Source organism: Triplophysa rosa, linkage group LG20 (genome assembly GCF_024868665.1).
Source record: "Triplophysa rosa linkage group LG20, Trosa_1v2, whole genome shotgun sequence".
Classification (NCBI taxonomy): Eukaryota; Metazoa; Chordata; class Actinopteri; order Cypriniformes; family Nemacheilidae; genus Triplophysa; species Triplophysa rosa.
In genome coordinates this window covers 15,427,508-15,445,450 of record NC_079909.1, presented here as the reverse complement: position 1 = coordinate 15,445,450, position 17,943 = coordinate 15,427,508, and the positions used below count along the sequence as shown (strand labels likewise).

Here is a 17,943-nt window from a genome sequence, read left to right as displayed (position 1 = left end):
ACAGTTATGGGAGACAGGCTTCCTAAAAGAGACCCTTGGAGAATAACATTACCCATCAAAGCACAGATTTCTTTTTCAATTCTCTTTCACTTACATTATGAAAGCAAGCTCTGATGCATTTTAAAATCTTCGATGTGTGAATCTGTTGCTCACATATAAAGTAGGCTACGCAGTTGAGAATTTCAATTTATATGAATACCACTGACATTAAACATCTTGCTCAAAATTATACTCTATTGAAATGTCACTAAATGACAAAACATCAGAAAAGACCATGATTGGTGCTAATGATGGACTTTTCTAGCAATTTTAAATGAACACACATAACATTTTCATAATAATAAAAAAGGCTAATCCAGGTCATAAGCGCACATATTTCAATACTCACTCCCACTGTTTACGACGGGCTTGTGGAGTGCTCTGTAACTTATGTGACTGGTGTGCTTTGATGACATCACGGTGATCCACAAGTCCTCCTCTCCTCCTGACAGGTGGCAACAGAGAATCACTGGGCATCAAAGAGTAAAGCATCCCATCCGTCACCACAGCTTCTCCTCCATTAGATTTTCTGTACTCAAAGGACTCAGCTTGACAAGTTTCGACACTCATGTCATAAACAGTGTGGAAATAAGTGGGGTTGGCGCAAACACTGCTCCCGCTGGTGGGTGGATGACAGCGGATTCTGTGGCTTTGAGGCTGCACTCTCCCTCTCTGCCACAGGGGCGGCGCTTTTTCCATGATCACCGAGCTGTCTGCGTACATGGGAGACAGCATAGCCCTATAGAAGGAGATAAGGGATGGGAACGTGAGAGAAAAAAGAACACAATGGGAAGGTTAATTAAAGAGGCTACGCATTTGTTTAAAGAAAATTGCAATAAACCAACGTAAGGCCAAAGTAAATGATGAACGCCTCCAGGCCAATATCTGCTGACGGTGTTTGTGTGCCTAGACATGAGAGGAGGAAAAGTAATTTAAAGTGACATACACAAGCTCAACAATCTAAAACACACTCACGCACGCACAGGAAAAATGCAGAGTGCTATAGTCAGGAGTTCTGGAGCTCTTTGGGATTAGGATGCACCAGAAGGGCCGATAACACTTTTACTGTTCAGCTGCTGAAAGCAAAGCACCAAAGAGGTGACAAATGCTGTAGTGACCTTCCACATATAGTACAAAGAAGTAGATGAAAAGAAAGGGGTGAGATACAGCACAAGAAAAGATAAGCACAGTGGCAAAAATGTGAATGAAAGCGAGAAAGAGCTACTGAGATTCACACTGCAGTCCTGCTTGTGGCTGTAGTCTTTATAGACAGGAAGGATCTTGTTGCCAGGCTGTATTTAGAAAGGACACAGCTTGTCTCCATGATCCGACACTAAAGATGGAACTCACTAAATCTGCCTCTACCGCTCTTTATTTTGGCCAATCGAGAGCAAAGACATTACAATAGGCAAGCCAGTGTTCCAACAGGGAATACGTTCAGCAAGGTGAAAGAGAAGCTGAAGATCCTGAAGGGCCTTCACACGCTAGTTTGTTCCCTTCCTGGAGCTTGACAACATCGTGACATTATTGTTTAGTATTTTTAGTCAGAGATACATGTCCTCCTTATTTAAAGGTTTTATTCATCGCCTACTTCCAGGGCAAGACAAAAGAATGTATTTTTGCTTCCAGCCAACACTATAAATCTTAAGGTAACAGCATGGTAAAGCCTAGTCATAACCACAAAAAATAGTCAAACTAATTTTTGGATGATTTCATTTTCATCATCGTGTTACACCAAGTAGCCCATTTGTGTGGGTTGAATATCTATTGCACCGGCCCACAGACAGGCTTACCATGGTGTGGGTGTGTATGAACACATGCAATTACTGTGACATTTACAACGTTTTCTCCAAAACACTAAGGCCCGGTTTCACAGACCAGACTTAAGGATAGACCCAGACTAAAATGAATGCGTGACCTTAACTGAATATAACTTGCCCAGAAATATCTTAAAATATATCAGTGCCATTGTTTTGTCTCGAGATGCACACCAGTAATGTATTCTTCTAGGGTATTTTTATAAAAGCAACATAAAAATTGTAATTCAGCTAAGGCATAGTCCTGGTTTAAACTAAGCCGTGTCTGTGAAACAGGCCCTAAAACATATCCATAAAAATAATAGCCATCAGAACAGTCATGCTCCTGCCAGTCTGTACTTACTGTACTGATGATGTGAAGCATTAAACTCCAGAGTAGATGTGAGATTTAGATAGGGCTGTGTATTGGCAAGTGCCTCCCGATACGATACAGATCACGATATGGGTCACGATACAATATATTGCTATGTATTTCGATACGATTCGTAAGGATAAGTGTAAAAACATCCCATCCCTTACTTAAGAGTGGCCATGATGTGTGATGCATGGACCTTTAGATCAGAGGTTTGGGATCTCAAACTGTGGATTGCGCCCCTCATGTGGGTAGCACAGGGGGAATAAGGTGGGTCACGCAAGTCACTTGGCTGTTGTGGTGCATTACAGTTAAGAGAGCTCCAAGCCTTCTTATATTTTTCGCCATGCTCGCTACCACTTACTTTTGGCCGTATGTATATGACATGATTTAAAAAAAATATCGATAGTAGAGGTATCACTATCGATACACTATCGAGAATTTTTTTTTTTTCGATAGTTACATGTATCGATATTTTTGCACAACCCTAGAATTAGAGCATGTTTTTATATACTATATCAAATAATTATAATTTGTGACCCTGCTTGTAAAAGCCTAGCTAAAGCCATATTTTGTGATTTCTTGTATTCTACACAATGTAATGAATATTCTGTAAACATATTGTATACATTGATTGAACAAGGCCATGTCAAAATTACATTTATAGTGAAATTAATGAGTGAAATCAATTTTGATGCTCATTATCTTAATATCTGGTTTTCACAAAGTCACATATTATTTATATTAAAATGTGCTATGTTCAATAGAAATCAGAAACTGTTGACACAATTAAATGTCTCTCAGTAGTGATGCTGACAAGTGTTATTGTGAAGAGAGCAGATATGTGGAAACATACAATTAAATGTTTTGCTGCATTTAGCACCCTTCAGTGCATAAATAATAACCTATCTGCTGAGTGAACACATTATGATAAATAGCTCTGGCTGTGAGTTATTGAAGGGAAACAGCAAGAGACTGCCAGTAGATAATCTAACAAAGTCTGGTATGACGAAAAGAAACATGGTACTTTAAATACCATGAACATGTATTGAATGAATACCACATTTGAACATGTTATTTATCAGGTAACGTTACACCAAGGTAATTGAACAAATACCGTGGTATATGTTAAAAAATACCATGGCCGATAATGGTGATTTTCTCTTGGTACTACATGTCATGTTTGTATAAACTAACGTTAAATATACTGCAAGATTAATAATATTAGTTTGTTCATGGCACAACAGCATTTCAAGTAAGATCTCTAAAGAAATGTCTAAAAAGACATACTCAATAAAATATAATTTAAAGAGACTTTTACCGTCACTTACCAAAATGGTTCGTGTCGTTTCAGATGCAAATCTGTAATCTGGAGACGTCCGGATCAGTTGTAGTTTATAAATGACAAAACTACCAATGAAACTCCACAAACTGAATGGCTCGAGGTCCGTTTTCTCAGAGCTGGAGGTCGCATCCATCTTCAAGCCGGGAACATTCTGTCTTTAAATATTTGTATGTTAGGCAAACGGATGATTTTGTTTTCCTTCACTCCCAGTCCCTAGAAAGGCTCTGCGTGGCGAGAGAACTGCGCGTCCTCGTGTGTTCTATGAAGAGTCTCGCGCTCCGTGAGCTCGTGTCGGATACGTGACAACTGTAAAGGCACCGCGCGCGTAGTGTCGCGCGGACTAAAACTCTGACAGAAGCTGCGCGGTGGCTGAAGAGGTTACACTTTCACCTCACGAAATATTCTGCTCTTTGATTCAACATTAAGGTGAATTTAAGAGGTAAATATTTTACATCTAATTTTAAAAGATCGTTATACGGGGTTGGGTTCACACTATATGGGTTTTGTTGATTGTGCAAATTGTGTGACCAACGAAAAATGATTGAAAGTGCATTGTAAACTCTCTGTTGAGGGTGAAATGCTGATTCAGACTCTTACTCAGCTTTCCCCGCAAATGACATAAAGCATTCTTCTTAGGAAATAAAGAGATGGTCATTATCCTTACAGTATGACTGACCTTATTATGAGCAAGTCTCCTGAATAGATCAGGGCGATTTCTACATTTTGTAACGTCTAATACAAAACAGCACGACACAGTAATCAAGTACAAAACGAATGAATGCATTCATTCTCATTTCATGTTGAATTAATGAGCCGAATGCAACCCTCATTTTCGTCAGGATTAGATTTTCGTAGACCTGCATCAAATGGGACTACACGTTTTCCAGACAGCTACAACCATTATACGTCTATCATCCATAGAAAGACCAGAACAAGTATGCTAATTGTGCGCAGATTACAACATGTTTTTTGAAAAAATGTCCACGTTGACCACCTAGTGGTAAAACAATAAGTAACAATGCTTGCTGTTAAAATACAAATTTATACACAAGGTTTGAACTTTACAGTGTTGAGGAAAAACTATCTGTGCTGCTGTCTAGCATGCTGTGAGAAACGCATCTGGCAAGTCTGAAAAGTGCTATATATTAATTCTGCAGAACAGTACTGGGCTCTGCTCAACACCCAGGGCTCTCTAGTGCACTCAGAAGCACTAAATCTGCCAGAATAAAAATCTGACTTTCTACCTCCGCCCGGATATACAGTCAAAAGAAACATAAGAATATCAAACCTTTAAATAAAAAGAGGTCTGTAAATCTACGAACATCAAATTGTTCTTCGAAAATGGTTTATTTTAGGGTTCACATTTGTAGAAAAGCAGATGGATGACTTTTCGTATCTTTAAAAACACCCTGTATTTGTAGATTGAGCTACAAAAAAATAATCTAAATCAGAAAAAAAGAACCTTATTAAGAGTTTAAACAAAACACAAAAACTGTCATTTACTCCTTAAAATCATTAATATATTAGTATTTTAGCATATCATGGTCAAACCACACATAAAAGCAACAGTCGTGAATTGAGAGCACAGAGAAAACAAAAATCAAACAGGGGCTTATAATTGGTCATTTTTTCAGCCTGTGATTGGCCAGCTGGGGTGATGAGTGTACTGTATGTGTCTCTGTGTTCCAGAAGGACAGTGGGAGGATCAGCTGGTTTTCTCTGGCTCTTATACCATTACCCCGCTGAGATGGCCCATTGAGTCTGGATTATTTGTTACCACGGTGGTGACATGGGCTGTGGGTTTTGCAAATACGACATCACAACTGCAGATATGGATAACCTGAAGAAAACAACTTGAGTTTAACGCTGCAAACAGTGTATTTCATGTACAGAATAATCATACTTGGTCAAGTTTTAAGGGAAACAATTTTTTTTATAAATATAATTTTCTAGTATTACTCCTGAGGATGACAATTAATAATAAACAACTCACATGAAGCTGCTCATCATTTGTTTGGTATCTTCTGAGCTTCGTGAATTTGCAAAGCTTATGAACGAGCAGTACACAGCAATCCACGCACACCATTTAAGCTGCCGAAAGAACATAAAATGCACAACATAACTGAAAAGCAATTATTCTGATCATGTTTTAATCACAGACAATGAAAAACAATAAAGACGTAAACAGCACTGTGGCTTTAAAACACATCTGCTGTTGTCTGTAAACAAAGGTGTTTAGGCAGGTAAGGGAGAGGTCACCTTGAGCATCAAGCCACACATACTGAAGATCATGCCCAGCAGGTTCATGTAATCTGGTGTAGGGTCTTCCAGTGTGGGGTTCGTTTCTGTGTTGGGAGCCTTGTAGCTGTAAAGAAAATACATGGTTCGAGTATGAATAACGTTACTTTCCAATCTAGTGCATAAAAGAACACACATTTCATAAAGATTTACGAAAATAAAACCTGAGACAGAGAACGACAAAGTAGGATACAGATTTTTTTTATTTAGAAACACATAAGAATACAACAGCTGTAAAAATAAGCAACAATAAGTCAAACTAAAAACAATATTGACACGAATGCAACTGCAGTGTGCTGGAAGCAATAAGCGACCACAAAAAGGAGTACATAAGCACCTTTGAAAACAGTTAAGTGTCCTATACATATTGTACATACGTACTATTAATTTTATGCTGAAATTATGAGTATTTCAGGCTGTAAACCACCGCTATCATAAATATTCAACGAAAAATGTCTCTAATCTCTTTCAAACGTTAGCCAAACTGTTGCTAACTGTAATGCTAAAGACACGTAATGTAATCGCTCACTTGAATCATCTTAATCGATTAGAAAAGGAAACCAAGAAATGCAAATTACCGAAAAATCTTGTTAGGTCTTCTTGGATCCGCCATGTTGTTTACAGTCATACTTTAAAATCCCAATAACATAGAAAACTTATATAATGTTCTTAAGAGAACAGCACGCCAGCGAACAGCTGACTTGTAAATCCTGACCAGTCTGCTCTTTGTCTGTTGTATTTAACGTTCGTGGTGTACTACCACCACCTACCGGCAAGGAGTATGTTTATAGACTTTAGGAAAAATATTATAATATTTAGAATACTTTAGAATATTGTCATCATTAAACAGCCATGAAAATTGCATTTGTAATATACAATATTTATTTTTATGTAGGCTAAATCTATTAGAAATTTGTATAAATTAAATCTGAACACCATTTATTGTTTAAAAAAGAACTCCTGCAGAACAGACTATTTTTAACCTAATAATGGATTGTAAATATGCTCTGAATTTCAAAATACAAAATTAACTACATTATTTATTAACATGTGTTTATTACAATAATACATGCATAATGTGGATTAATTCATATATTAAAGACGTGTATGACCAAAAAGTAAAAAACAATAAAATTGCTAAAATAGATAGTTCTTTAACTTTTCATCATTAGTGACCAATAAGTGAAGCAGATGAGGTATTTTTGTGCTTCATCTAATGCTGCCGAAATTAGTCCAATCCCATAGTTTTTCTCTTATTGAGTTGGATGTAATGTATTCTGTTCTGTTCATCTGGGATTGAACCATAGGGTGTCGCTGGTTTTCTGACATGATTAAAGCCGTTATGAAGTCTCTTCTTCTGAATTGGCAGGTGCTTCATTCATCGCATTGACCTCGACCTCCATCGCTGATGTGGACACCAGTGTGTGCCTGGAAAACATCCAGTGTCCTCAGTATGTGAAAAGGTTGTGAAAAGTAAGAATCAATGTATTTTTACGTAGGCAATTTTTTCATGATTGATACCATACCTTCCCTCTTCCACATCCAGAACATGCTCTGGAAGATTAACATTTGTGGTCTCAGGCAGAAAGAAGACCACACACCCACTGAGAACAGCAGTGCTAGCGAACACTACAGAGGGTGCATACTGCCACATATCCTCCAATAACATGACCAATGGAGCCAGAGAACTTCCTAAACGGGCTATAAAAGAGGTGTAGCCCAGGCCGCACTGCCTGAAAGGCATCAGCAAGAATTATCACAAAACAGTGCCATCTCTTGGTTGTGAGTGAAGATATCAACATATTCATTTTGTAACCGGAAACTTAGTAAGGTCACATTTGATAAAACTGTATCTATTAAGTGGTATTGAAAGGATCGAATGTTTTATAGTTTTATATACAGTAGAGTTAAATACCTGCCTGTTTTATATTATATTGTTTACATTATATTCAAAATTACCGTAGTACAGTAGGGTAGAGCTCTGAGGTGTACAGGTAAGCAATGGTAAAGGCTGCCTCAGAAAATCCCTTTCCAATAATTGCAATTACTGTACGCACATCAGAATAATCTTAAGGATGACAACACAGAGACAACAAAAGATTAGGCTACATCTTTAATAATTTAGAGCAAAATAAATTGTAATATTCTTACAGATTATACTTTGAATTTTAATATGAAAGTAATTTGAAAAAACTAATGTGATTTATTAATTCATTATAAGTATTGGGTATTGTTTTTGAACTTGAAAGAAAATAATTTGCTCTCTCAGTTTTGTTGACAGAGTGAAGTTATTGAGAACCTACTAGTTGGAATCATGCTGTTTAGTCCAATCAGAGATCCCGTTATAATGAGAGACCACGCTTGTCCATTTCTTCGTCCAATTCGATCCAGAACAAAGTAGGTGCCAACTTTAGCTGGTATTTCAATGACTCCATAGACAAATTGTGTTAGATAAATGTTCAGACCAAACCCTGTGATGTTGAAGCTGATCCCATAATAGATAAAAGAAACAGCAAACCTGCAGAATTTAATCAAAGAACGCTGATTAAAAACACAGCATTTCAGTGGCATATATCACACTGGCAAATATAAAAAAAAATGAATCATGTTGTACAGAACATGACAACATGTTAATCTTCCAACATACCAGAAAATCCCAGAGCATATGACAATCTTCCTTAGTTTTGGTGTCTTAACTAGATCAAGGTAGGAATGACTCTTGGTGACCCCAGGAATGGTTACTTTCTTTAGAGTCTACATAGATTAAAAATAAACATTTAAATAAGTCAAATTATTATATTGGCCATTCTCGTCATTACATAAAAGGTTGGTGTATTTACCAAAGTGTCAAGTTTCTCCATGTAACGGGACTTTCCATTCATCTTAGCACACTTGATCAGATACTTCTGTGCCTCCTCTACCTTGCCATTGGCCAGCAACCATCTTGCAGACTCAGGAATCCACCTTTGTAGATCAATTGCATGGGGAAAATGTTAGCCTTTCTCTTTAATTAATAATATTTGTTTTATATTAATTACAAATACATATAGAAAATGAATATCTGATCCTGACAGTCTTTTCCCAGCATATTTCTTATAGTTTGTTGTTGGGCAAACTACACATAATTAAGGTTATAATAAGCACTAGTTGTGTGCAGTACCACCACCTACCACCAGGCAATAATGCCAAGAATGCAGGGTGACGTCACCACCAGGATGAGGTGCCTCCAGTCTCTGATCAGATATGCTAGAAGGGCCAGTAACATATTCCCAACACTCCACCCCAGACTGATGATGGTACCCGTAAAAGTACGATGTTTAACATCTGTCCATTCAACACCTGGGGAGATGTGCAGAATACATATTAACCATTATAACATATTACAATCCTGAGTTAAAATTGCATAACATAACATTTTTATAATTGGATAAAAATGATAGTCAGACTTATTACAAGCATGTATATAATTCATAAAGACATGACAATAGCTGTAGATATTAAGCTTACACAGGGCCACTGTGGTAAAAATCATCCCTGACAGGGCCACACCACACAAGGTTCTTGTAATGGCGAACATCACGTAAGATGTAGAAAAAGCCTCCAAAGTTCCAAAAATTGTACTGGCCACAAAGGACACCTGAATTATAGGCCTACGTCCAAACCTGTAGAGTGATTTTAAACACAATTTTAACCTCATAGAATTAATAACAGTTTATTAGAAAATAACCTTTATCACATTTTCCCTTTACTTTGATAGCCAGAGGTAAATCACTTTGCATGTGAGTTAACTGATTTATTCCATGACAAATAGTGTGTAAATTAATATACTTGAGCCCCCTTAAGGATAATTCTTCATGTATAGGCAACTATGCAGAACAAATCAAGGAAAGCAAATCGTGTTTTAAATGCAGACATGTGATTAGTGAAGACTTTTAAACTGTTGCTATTAAGAAACCATGTGATCTGCTTTTGGTCTAAGGCGTCTCTACCATGGTAATGTTCAAAAGACTGAAAAATAGAAAAAGAAAAATGAGAAGTAATCGTTTTGAAAAGGAATCTGAAGACAGCATACCTATCTGCCAGTTGGCCAAAAATGACAGCTCCTATGGTTACTCCAATGAAGAAGAATGTGGCGAGTGCTTGGTTTAGCTTCTTGTTGTCACATACCAAATCCCACTGAAATAAATCCACCAAAACAAAAATGAGGTTAATGTGTTTGCACGATGCTGACTTTCTGATTTAGTCTATTTTTCAGGGTAACAGAGTACAGCTGTGTCTATATTTACAATATGACAGTCTCGCACCTGCTATTTTATTATAATCATTAAATTCCATCTTATTATCAACTATCCATTTTGTAAATGTGAATTAGAAAATTCATATAGGTACAGCAGGTGATGGCTGCGTTGAAAGTAAAACTGTGGCCATCAGTTTCTCCAAATATAACATACATTTTACAGCAATTGATATGAATATATTACTTAAGTAAAAAGAGGGAAAAGACATCTTACTTCACTGGCTGTTGTTGAAGTGAACTGTGAGCGGTCATACACCCATCCATGCTGGCACGGTACCGACACATTTGATTGGTTGCCATACAGGTGGGTGAGGTCACCGTCAGGGTCAAAGCCCATGGGAAGAGGGTACATCTTGCAGGAGCTGTAAGAGCCATCTTTATTAAGCGGGACGCCAAGAGCCAAAATCTGCGAGACTGCAGGATTGTCTTGTTCCGTGCCACCTGCATAGCTGTCCTCCAAATAGGGCAGGGCACAATGATGGGGTGGCACACCTGAGATAAAATTGTGGAGTAGAAAGTGCAGTGGAAGAATTATCCGCGGGAGCCACAGAATAGAGAGAAGCAGGAACTGGAATTTTTTGAAGCCACCGACTTCTTCTAGGATGTCCTCAAACCTCATTGCTAAAAGAGAAGAGAGCGACCGAGTAGATAACCAAGCAGAACGTTGCAAGCGTGCTACTCGCCCATCACAACCGTGATCGTCTGAATGAAATTTGCCCTAAGATCAGTGAGGACAGCCTGGTTAAGCAGTGAGCAGAAGGTTCTCTGATGAGATTTGCAATGCTGCATTACGTTATCAAAACTCTGTTCCCGGTCACACTTTTTATGGTCTGTATGCGATACAATAACTTCTTTGTTATGTCGAAGAAGAGGCAGTCTCAGTGTTTCAAAGTTCATAATCGCTCACCTGACCTAGTGAGAGAAAATACATTGGTTTCACAATGGCCTTTTACCAAAGAAGGGCAAATTAGGACTTTAAACAAACCTTTAAAAAAGAAAATACCGTAGACTACAGACAGAATGTGACATGCTAAATATTTACAGTTCATAATTTTGTTAGGAAGTAATTATGTACGTGTACATTTTTACATGTTCTTATCTGTTTTTATGTGGTTATGTATGAAGAAATAATGGTTTGAGGTTGTAATTTCATGGTGGATAGAGAGAACCATACTCTCTTTGTTTAAATAGCTCACATGCATGTGTTTAGCAGCAGTCCCTGCAGGCAAGAAGTTGTAGGTCATATTAAAAAAGTATCTGAGGTTACTCTTAAACCGTTACTTCATGTTACTTGTTCAGTTTTTTTAAAGCCATTTTATTTTGGACTGTTAATGCATGTCTCTTTAATTTCAAGTGCAATGTGTGATGAAATACAGAATTAAAGCAACACATGATTAGAAGACATTTAATCAATTTTATGCCTTTTGTTCTGTCAAAAATCTTAAATAACATCTCACCATTTTAATAAGAGTTTGGAAATCATTTAGAAACATGTATTGACAATAATTGATAATGTGGGACTTCTGCCATGCTCAGAAATTGAAGCTGCAGTATATATTCCTTTAACAAAATGAAACCAAAATACTTTGCCATTTCGTTTGCCAGATAAAAATAAAGAGGTCTCTCCAAGAAATACTGAAAAGAATATGTACAAGCATACAGCAGTGTACTAAATACAAGGCATGCCCATTGCCACAAGGTTTACAAAGAGGGCCCAGCTGCAGACCAAAGCATGAGTGTGCACTTTTGTCCATGGATGTGTGGTAAATATTATAATGTTTAGTGTGCCTGATGGTTTATAATATTTTGTGCTGACTAAATACACGTTATATACTGTATGATTGTTTCAGCTGTAAATAATTCTCCATGGCAGCTAACAAATGATAAAATACACTTTAACAAAACAAGATATGAACATACTGTAAATATGCACAACAGAACAGCACGTAAACAGTATAGCACCGTGTTAGCTAAACGCGACATGACCTCTATTGTGTTCCTTGAAACTTTCTGCATGATGAAATAGTATGACATTAAATTATTAGTGCAGAATCCAAAACTGGACCAAGCCATTGACCAAATAGGAAGAACATTAAATAAATTACAATGTTAATTTTGGTCTTTAGTATAGATAACATTTTTGAGGCAACGTGTTCAAGTCATTTAGAAATGATAATTCCAGCAGTCACAGTGTTTCATATGGCTGCAGCTGTGTGGTTGCTTGTGCTTTTTTCCCGTTTAACGGGAGCCGTGTTCTTCAAAGGAGCAGAAGCTTTGGTTCGATTCCTGACGGGTGCATTGTTGGATTGTTGCGGGCAAGATGTAGTCCTAGACTTTAGTGGAATCTCCACAGTGGTTCGGAGAGCAAACGGCTGCTTGCGGGACTCGCTGACTGCGGTCCGCAGGGGTGGCCTGTGGGGGGAGGGACTTGCCATGCGGCTGGAGGAGAAAGTGCAGTTTGCTGTGCTTAAGCTGCGACGGGATGTTGCAGGGATACAGGAGAGAGGCATGCGATTACTTCCAGTCTGCACGGTGGAGCGGGACAGTGTTGATTTTGATCTTGTGTGAAGTGGCGGAGCAGCTGACTCGGCTTTTGGGCTGAGGTTGATAAAAAGAGATATATTTAATTTATAATTTTATATTAAATTGCAAACATTACACACACATGTAAAAAGTGTTTTTACACATTTTTCATATATATTATACCAGTGTTGGGAGTAACTAGTTACTAAGTAATTAGTTACTGTAATTCAATTACATTTCCCTTGAAAAAGTAAAGTAAGGGATTACTCAATTTTTTTGAGTAATTTAATTACAGTTACTTCTGATGTAATTAATCTAAATACTTTGTGTATATATGTGTGTGCTATAGTGGAACTGACATCAAAATTCTCACATTTGTAATACTTTGATCAGTTAATAATACCACTTTATGTAGTTTTATATTATTTATTTTAATTAATTAAAAGAGCCGTTTCATGTCTATCCTTGAATCACTTAAGTGAAAGTGACCTATTAGTCAGATATGGTGACCCATACCCGAAATGTGACCTCTGCATTTAACCCATGCAGAGAGTAGTGAACACACGCACAGCAAGTGATGAACACACGTACACCCGGAGCAGTGGGCAGCTATCAATGCAGCGCCCGGGGAGCAAGTAGGGGTAAGGTGCCTTGCTCAAGGGCAGCTCAGTCGTTACCCGCCGGCCCTGGGAATCGAACCGGCAACCTTCTGGTCACGAGTCCGACTCTCTAACCATTAGGCCAAAATGAAGTTGATATAGGATATCGAAAGTAATTAGTAATAAGTGATTAAATACTTTTTGAAGAGAGTAACGTGTACAGTAATCTAATTACGTTATCGAATGTGTAATTAGTAACTAGTAATTAATTACTTTTTCAGAGTAACTTACCCAACACTGTATTGTACACATTCACACTGCTGTTCCAATGTTTAGAATCACTTGCCTGGAAAGTTTTAATGATATTAAAAACTTGTATGTCTGAATTTTGAAATTGGTTTTATGGACAAATGTACTTTTTTTTTCCATCCAATTAATTTATTTTATCACAAAACAAAATGAGTTACTATTACCCTTTTAATGAGTAGGCAGTCAGTAAGATGCTAACACAATTTTAACTTATGTGGTTATTTTTAGTTACAACATAATTCCCGAAGAAGACATTTGTCACTCTATAGTTTTGACGAGTTTACTATTATTCTAAAATGTGGAACAACCTACAATTTTGACCAGTAGTGTACTTTAAACTAGTTTAAAATGAAAAACTTGCCCATTTCTTGACGTTTGTGCTCCTATTGCAGCATTTGCTTCAGGTAGAACAATTTCAGAAGCTGCAACTGCTAGTTTACTTGAAGGCCTCCTTATTGGAGTGACAGGTCTGGGTATCCTGCTGTGCCATCCTGTCACATTCTTCTCCTCAGCTTCTTTCTTCAGCTTGTTGAGTGTATCATCAGATTCGTGAATGTCTTCCTCTGAGCCTGTCATAGAAAGAGTCTCTGAGGCTCTCTTGGGCTCATCTCCAGAAGATAATGAGGATGACGTCCTGGAATTCAATCTCTTCCAGCGACCCTGTCTCTGTCGTTCAACAGCCTGCCGGGCCAGATCCTGCTGCACGGCTCTTCTTCGCAGTCGTTCTCTGTTGGACAGCAATTGGTCAGTTCCCGTGTCTTCTTCCGAGGCCAGGATTGGAATTCGGCTCTTGCTCCTTGTCCGTGGATGCTCAGAAAGCTTTAGAATGGATGCAGGCTTCTTCTGATATTCCTCTTGTGGTTGTTTTTCCTGTTTTCCATCAAAATTGTGTTGGATGGGTTCCTTTGCGTCATGTGAGATAGGATTGTCATTTTTGTCAGAAGTCTTATTGAGCACCTGAGGTTCTTCTGTAGGAGTCTGTGATGTGACTTCAGCACAGACACATGCTCTTTCACCTTGCTCTGGAGATAGGAATGATCTGTCTGTGATCTGTTTAGTCTGTGATCTGCCTTCAACCTTCTCAGGAATCATCAAACCTTCAGGGTCACCTTCCCTCACCCGTGCGCTATTGGAAGACATAATATTGAGATGGGTTGTCTCAGCAATGTGTATAAAAGTGCGTTCCACTTTAGAGAAAGGGGGTGATGAAATGGAGGCTGAAGCCACTGCAGTCGTTGAGATGGTTATCACTGGTTTAGAAGTCTGTATGGATGGATCGACCTGCTTTACGTCCTCCTCTAGTCGACCACCTTCACCCGTCTGCTCATTTTGAGGAACATCAGAGCCCATCACACACTGCTCCATCTCAGTCCCATTCATAGCATTCAGAGACTTCTTCATGTCTCCAGGAGAGAACAAAACAAGTGTTTTAGAGACGTCCTCTTGGTCAGGATCTACATCGGCCACCGAGCCCAGTTCTTTTGGCCCCTCGGCTACTAAGGTGAATGGAGCTCCATCCTGACTTCGTTCAGTGCTTTTTCCGCTCACCCCGCTGCTGGACTCACTTTTTGTGACATCGTCATCTTGAGGTCCCTCGTCTTGCGTGTCTGGTGGGGTTGCGGTGAAGGCCCGGCGCTGATGCAGGCTTCCTGTAAGCATGACGGTGAGGAAGTCGGCTCTCTTAGCCTGCAGTTTAGGAAGGATATGAAACATTTCTTTCTCAGATGATGGAGACTTTGTCCGGTAGTCAGTAGGTGACAGTAAAGGCTCACTCGGAGAAGAAGCCTGAAAAACAGGCAGATGCAAGTTATAGTTCTAGCCTTGATATATTCTGCTGTACTATTAAAACAATTTTAGGTCTGAATAAGAAAAACGGAGTAACATGAGATTCTGTTATGACTAAAACTCTTTTAGGAAAGCAAACTGACACTGAGAAATTCTTTGAAAAAAAAACCAAATTCAAATATTTTCGCCTAAATAAATATATTTTTCCCTATTTATCTGACATAATTCAAAATATGGGAAGACAACTTATATTTTAAACAGTTTAATTTTATTTAAATTGTACACAAGCTTTTCAAGATTGTCTAGATTACATACATAAAAAAGGCACAAAAAAAATGTGTTAAAGAATATTCCATTTTACAGCAGCCTGTCATAATTTGCCTTTGTCAAGTGAATCTCAACATACAGGTTTTCTATACAATAAATACAGACTAAAACCAACCAGATAACATGCGTTCACATATACAGGATTAATTCAATTGCTCTTTCTTAGATATATATGTACATATACATATATTTCGTTAAAAAAAACATTTAAAACACATGCTTTGATTGAAAATATTACAAGCATCCTGTACAGTTATACTGTCATAAAAAAGAGAATATGCTTATTGTACATCTAACAGATCATAGCCCATTTATTTTACATAGCAATACCAGACCGCCAATGTAAGCTACTTGCCTAGTTAAGAAACAAAATCCTCCGGAACCTATTTTACACTTTTAAAGCTGTTACCACTGATACATGGTTGTTGCTCATTACAAACATATTTAATACTGGTTTATGATCAGAAGTCAGAAGGGCTTGTATAAGCTCCTCTATAAGGACTCATCTGTAGTTCTGTGTACATTGTTGCTTTTCAGCGGTTTGAAATGTACATAAAACATGTATAGAGTTCGTTGTATGTTCTGAAGCTTCTCACAGCATCGAGCTAAGATTAGCACTACCTACAGGCAGGATTATGTTTCATGTCCTAGATCTTTCAATTTTGCCTATGAACTATCAAATCTTCCCAAAATACATTATACAGAATGACCCTGCAGTCAGCAATATATCATACAACATGCACATAGCTATGTTACAGCGTTTTTCTTCATATAAAATGTGTACTAACGGCTTTGTGTACAAACATAAAGTAAAACTCATCTGCATCACATGCACATGTTACATAAATAAAGGAAACGTTTTTGCAAATCTTGTAAACAGTATTATTTGAAAGAAACCTCTAGTGTTTAAAAACATGGGCCATGCTTACATTTTGTAATGCAAAGATCGCTGAATGCAGAGGGATGGATGCTTTAACATTTAAATGCAAATGTGGATATTGGGTGGTAGTTTTGGCAAAAATATATATATATAAAAAAGAAATCAATTTATTTAAAATGAAGAGAGAACCTGTTAAACCAGTATGTAACATAACGATCAACATACAATCCGGAAGTGGTGTAACAAACAATACAGAATTGTTTTACATTATAATTTCTTTAACAGACATTTGTCATGCAAACAGTGTTAGAAGCTTTCAATTTTGTTATCTTTCTAGAACTTTCCTGTCAACAGATCTTAGTGACTACATATACTTTTCCTGTTCCATTGACATTGGTGACACATACATTGATGTTAAGCAGATGTGCAAAACAAGTGCAACAGTTAGCAGCCTGTTTGTGTATATAAACAGTACATTCACGTGAGAAGCCATGGCTGTGACAGTACCAGAAACATTTTTTAAAAACAGTCATTTTAAAAACTCATTATTTCCCTTTTAATAAAACTCACTATTTGATTACTGATTCGTGACGTTGAACTGTTCCAAAGATGTGAGCATTTACAATTTCCTCGCAATTGCTTTTTCTGATATTTCCATATTTTGTTTTTACTTAATTATTTATTCATTTCCATTCAACATGGAGAATGTAAACACTTTGTTTGCAAAAATCACACAAGCTGTTTCGAATGTATAAATAAGGGCAGACAAACGCATAATAAAATAAAATGTCTTGTCATAAAGAAAACGGTCTTTCAAAATAAAAGTGACCATTTCATCTGCTTTTGTGATAAGAGAATAAATACATTAAACACAAATAAATGCAACGTGCACGATCCAATTCTTCTTCTCATTTTACATTGACCTGCTACTACAATAACACTGCAATGTTACAAGAGTCATGTTACTTCCAAACCAAGACAGTGTGAAGCAACTTAAGCCATTTACATCCATAACATCCAGGTTTCTCCCCAAGACCATTCAACTAAAATGTAATTATAGCTAGTCCGTGTCTCCTAGCACATATGTTACAGAACGTTCCCTTGTTGTCAATTTTGCAGAAACAGTTGCGGTTATTGATGTGAATGACAAAAGTGTACAACTTTCCTACCTCATTGCAAAAATGAATTTCTTACAGAGCATTTTTGTTTTGTTTTTTAGAACAAATATTAAAAATTTAAATCAATATACATTTACTTGACAAGGAAAGTGAGATATTTAGTCTTGTTATGAAAGAAAATATAAGAATTAGGTACATTAATGTATAAAACAAGCAAAAAAATCTGACAAAAATGTAATTTAGTTTGACCTTTT

General features: G+C 37.4%; 4 protein-coding genes across 19 annotated transcripts in view; all 4 read right to left on the bottom strand.

The window, feature by feature from the left end:
* The window catches only part of cacna1ab (calcium channel, voltage-dependent, P/Q type, alpha 1A subunit, b), a 107,736-nt gene extending 103,833 nt beyond the window's left edge, over positions 1 to 3,903 (bottom strand). For 3 of the 14 annotated variants that reach the window (XM_057361856.1, XM_057361864.1, XM_057361854.1), the window contains exons 1-2: positions 3,540 to 3,855; positions 389 to 778 (exon numbers count right to left, since the gene is read on the bottom strand). In XM_057361856.1, the coding sequence (XP_057217839.1) occupies positions 389 to 774 (386 nt within the window). In that variant the 5' untranslated portion in view covers positions 775 to 778; positions 3,540 to 3,855. Of the gene's footprint in view, positions 1 to 388; positions 779 to 3,539 lie in introns of all 14 variants that reach the window. The other 11 variants (XM_057361863.1, XM_057361853.1, XM_057361858.1 and 8 more) reach the window with 8 other exon arrangements.
* A 960-nt stretch (positions 3,904 to 4,863) lies between these two features.
* On the bottom strand, positions 4,864 to 6,591 carry wdr83os (WD repeat domain 83 opposite strand). The gene is made up of 4 exons (XM_057362238.1): positions 6,430 to 6,591; positions 5,813 to 5,918; positions 5,547 to 5,644; positions 4,864 to 5,393 (listed from the first exon to the last, which is right to left on the bottom strand). The coding sequence occupies exons 1-4, from the start codon at positions 6,477 to 6,479 to the stop codon at positions 5,327 to 5,329; spliced, it is 321 nt and encodes a 106-aa protein (XP_057218221.1). The 5' UTR covers positions 6,480 to 6,591; the 3' UTR covers positions 4,864 to 5,326.
* A 282-nt stretch (positions 6,592 to 6,873) lies between these two features.
* slc22a7a (solute carrier family 22 member 7a) lies at positions 6,874 to 11,086 on the bottom strand. Its single transcript, XM_057362277.1, has 10 exons — positions 10,363 to 11,086; positions 9,924 to 10,027; positions 9,359 to 9,513; positions 9,022 to 9,190; positions 8,692 to 8,815; positions 8,499 to 8,605; positions 8,155 to 8,369; positions 7,811 to 7,919; positions 7,378 to 7,584; positions 6,874 to 7,279 (listed from the first exon to the last, which is right to left on the bottom strand). Exons 1-10 carry the CDS (start codon positions 10,765 to 10,767, stop codon positions 7,192 to 7,194), a joined length of 1,683 nt encoding a protein of 560 aa, XP_057218260.1. The 5' UTR covers positions 10,768 to 11,086; the 3' UTR covers positions 6,874 to 7,191.
* Positions 11,087 to 11,457: 371 nt separating this feature from the next.
* ttbk1a (tau tubulin kinase 1a) overlaps positions 11,458 to 17,943 on the bottom strand; it is a 31,021-nt gene continuing 24,535 nt past the window's right edge. For 2 of the 3 annotated variants that reach the window (XM_057361923.1, XM_057361922.1), the window contains 2 exons: positions 13,941 to 15,364; positions 11,459 to 12,746 (listed from right to left, as the gene is read on the bottom strand). In XM_057361923.1, coding sequence (XP_057217906.1) covers positions 12,344 to 12,746; positions 13,941 to 15,364 — 1,827 coding nt within the window. In that variant the 3' untranslated portion in view covers positions 11,459 to 12,343. Of the gene's footprint in view, positions 12,747 to 13,940; positions 15,365 to 17,943 lie in introns of all 3 variants that reach the window. The other variant, XM_057361921.1, reaches the window with a different exon arrangement.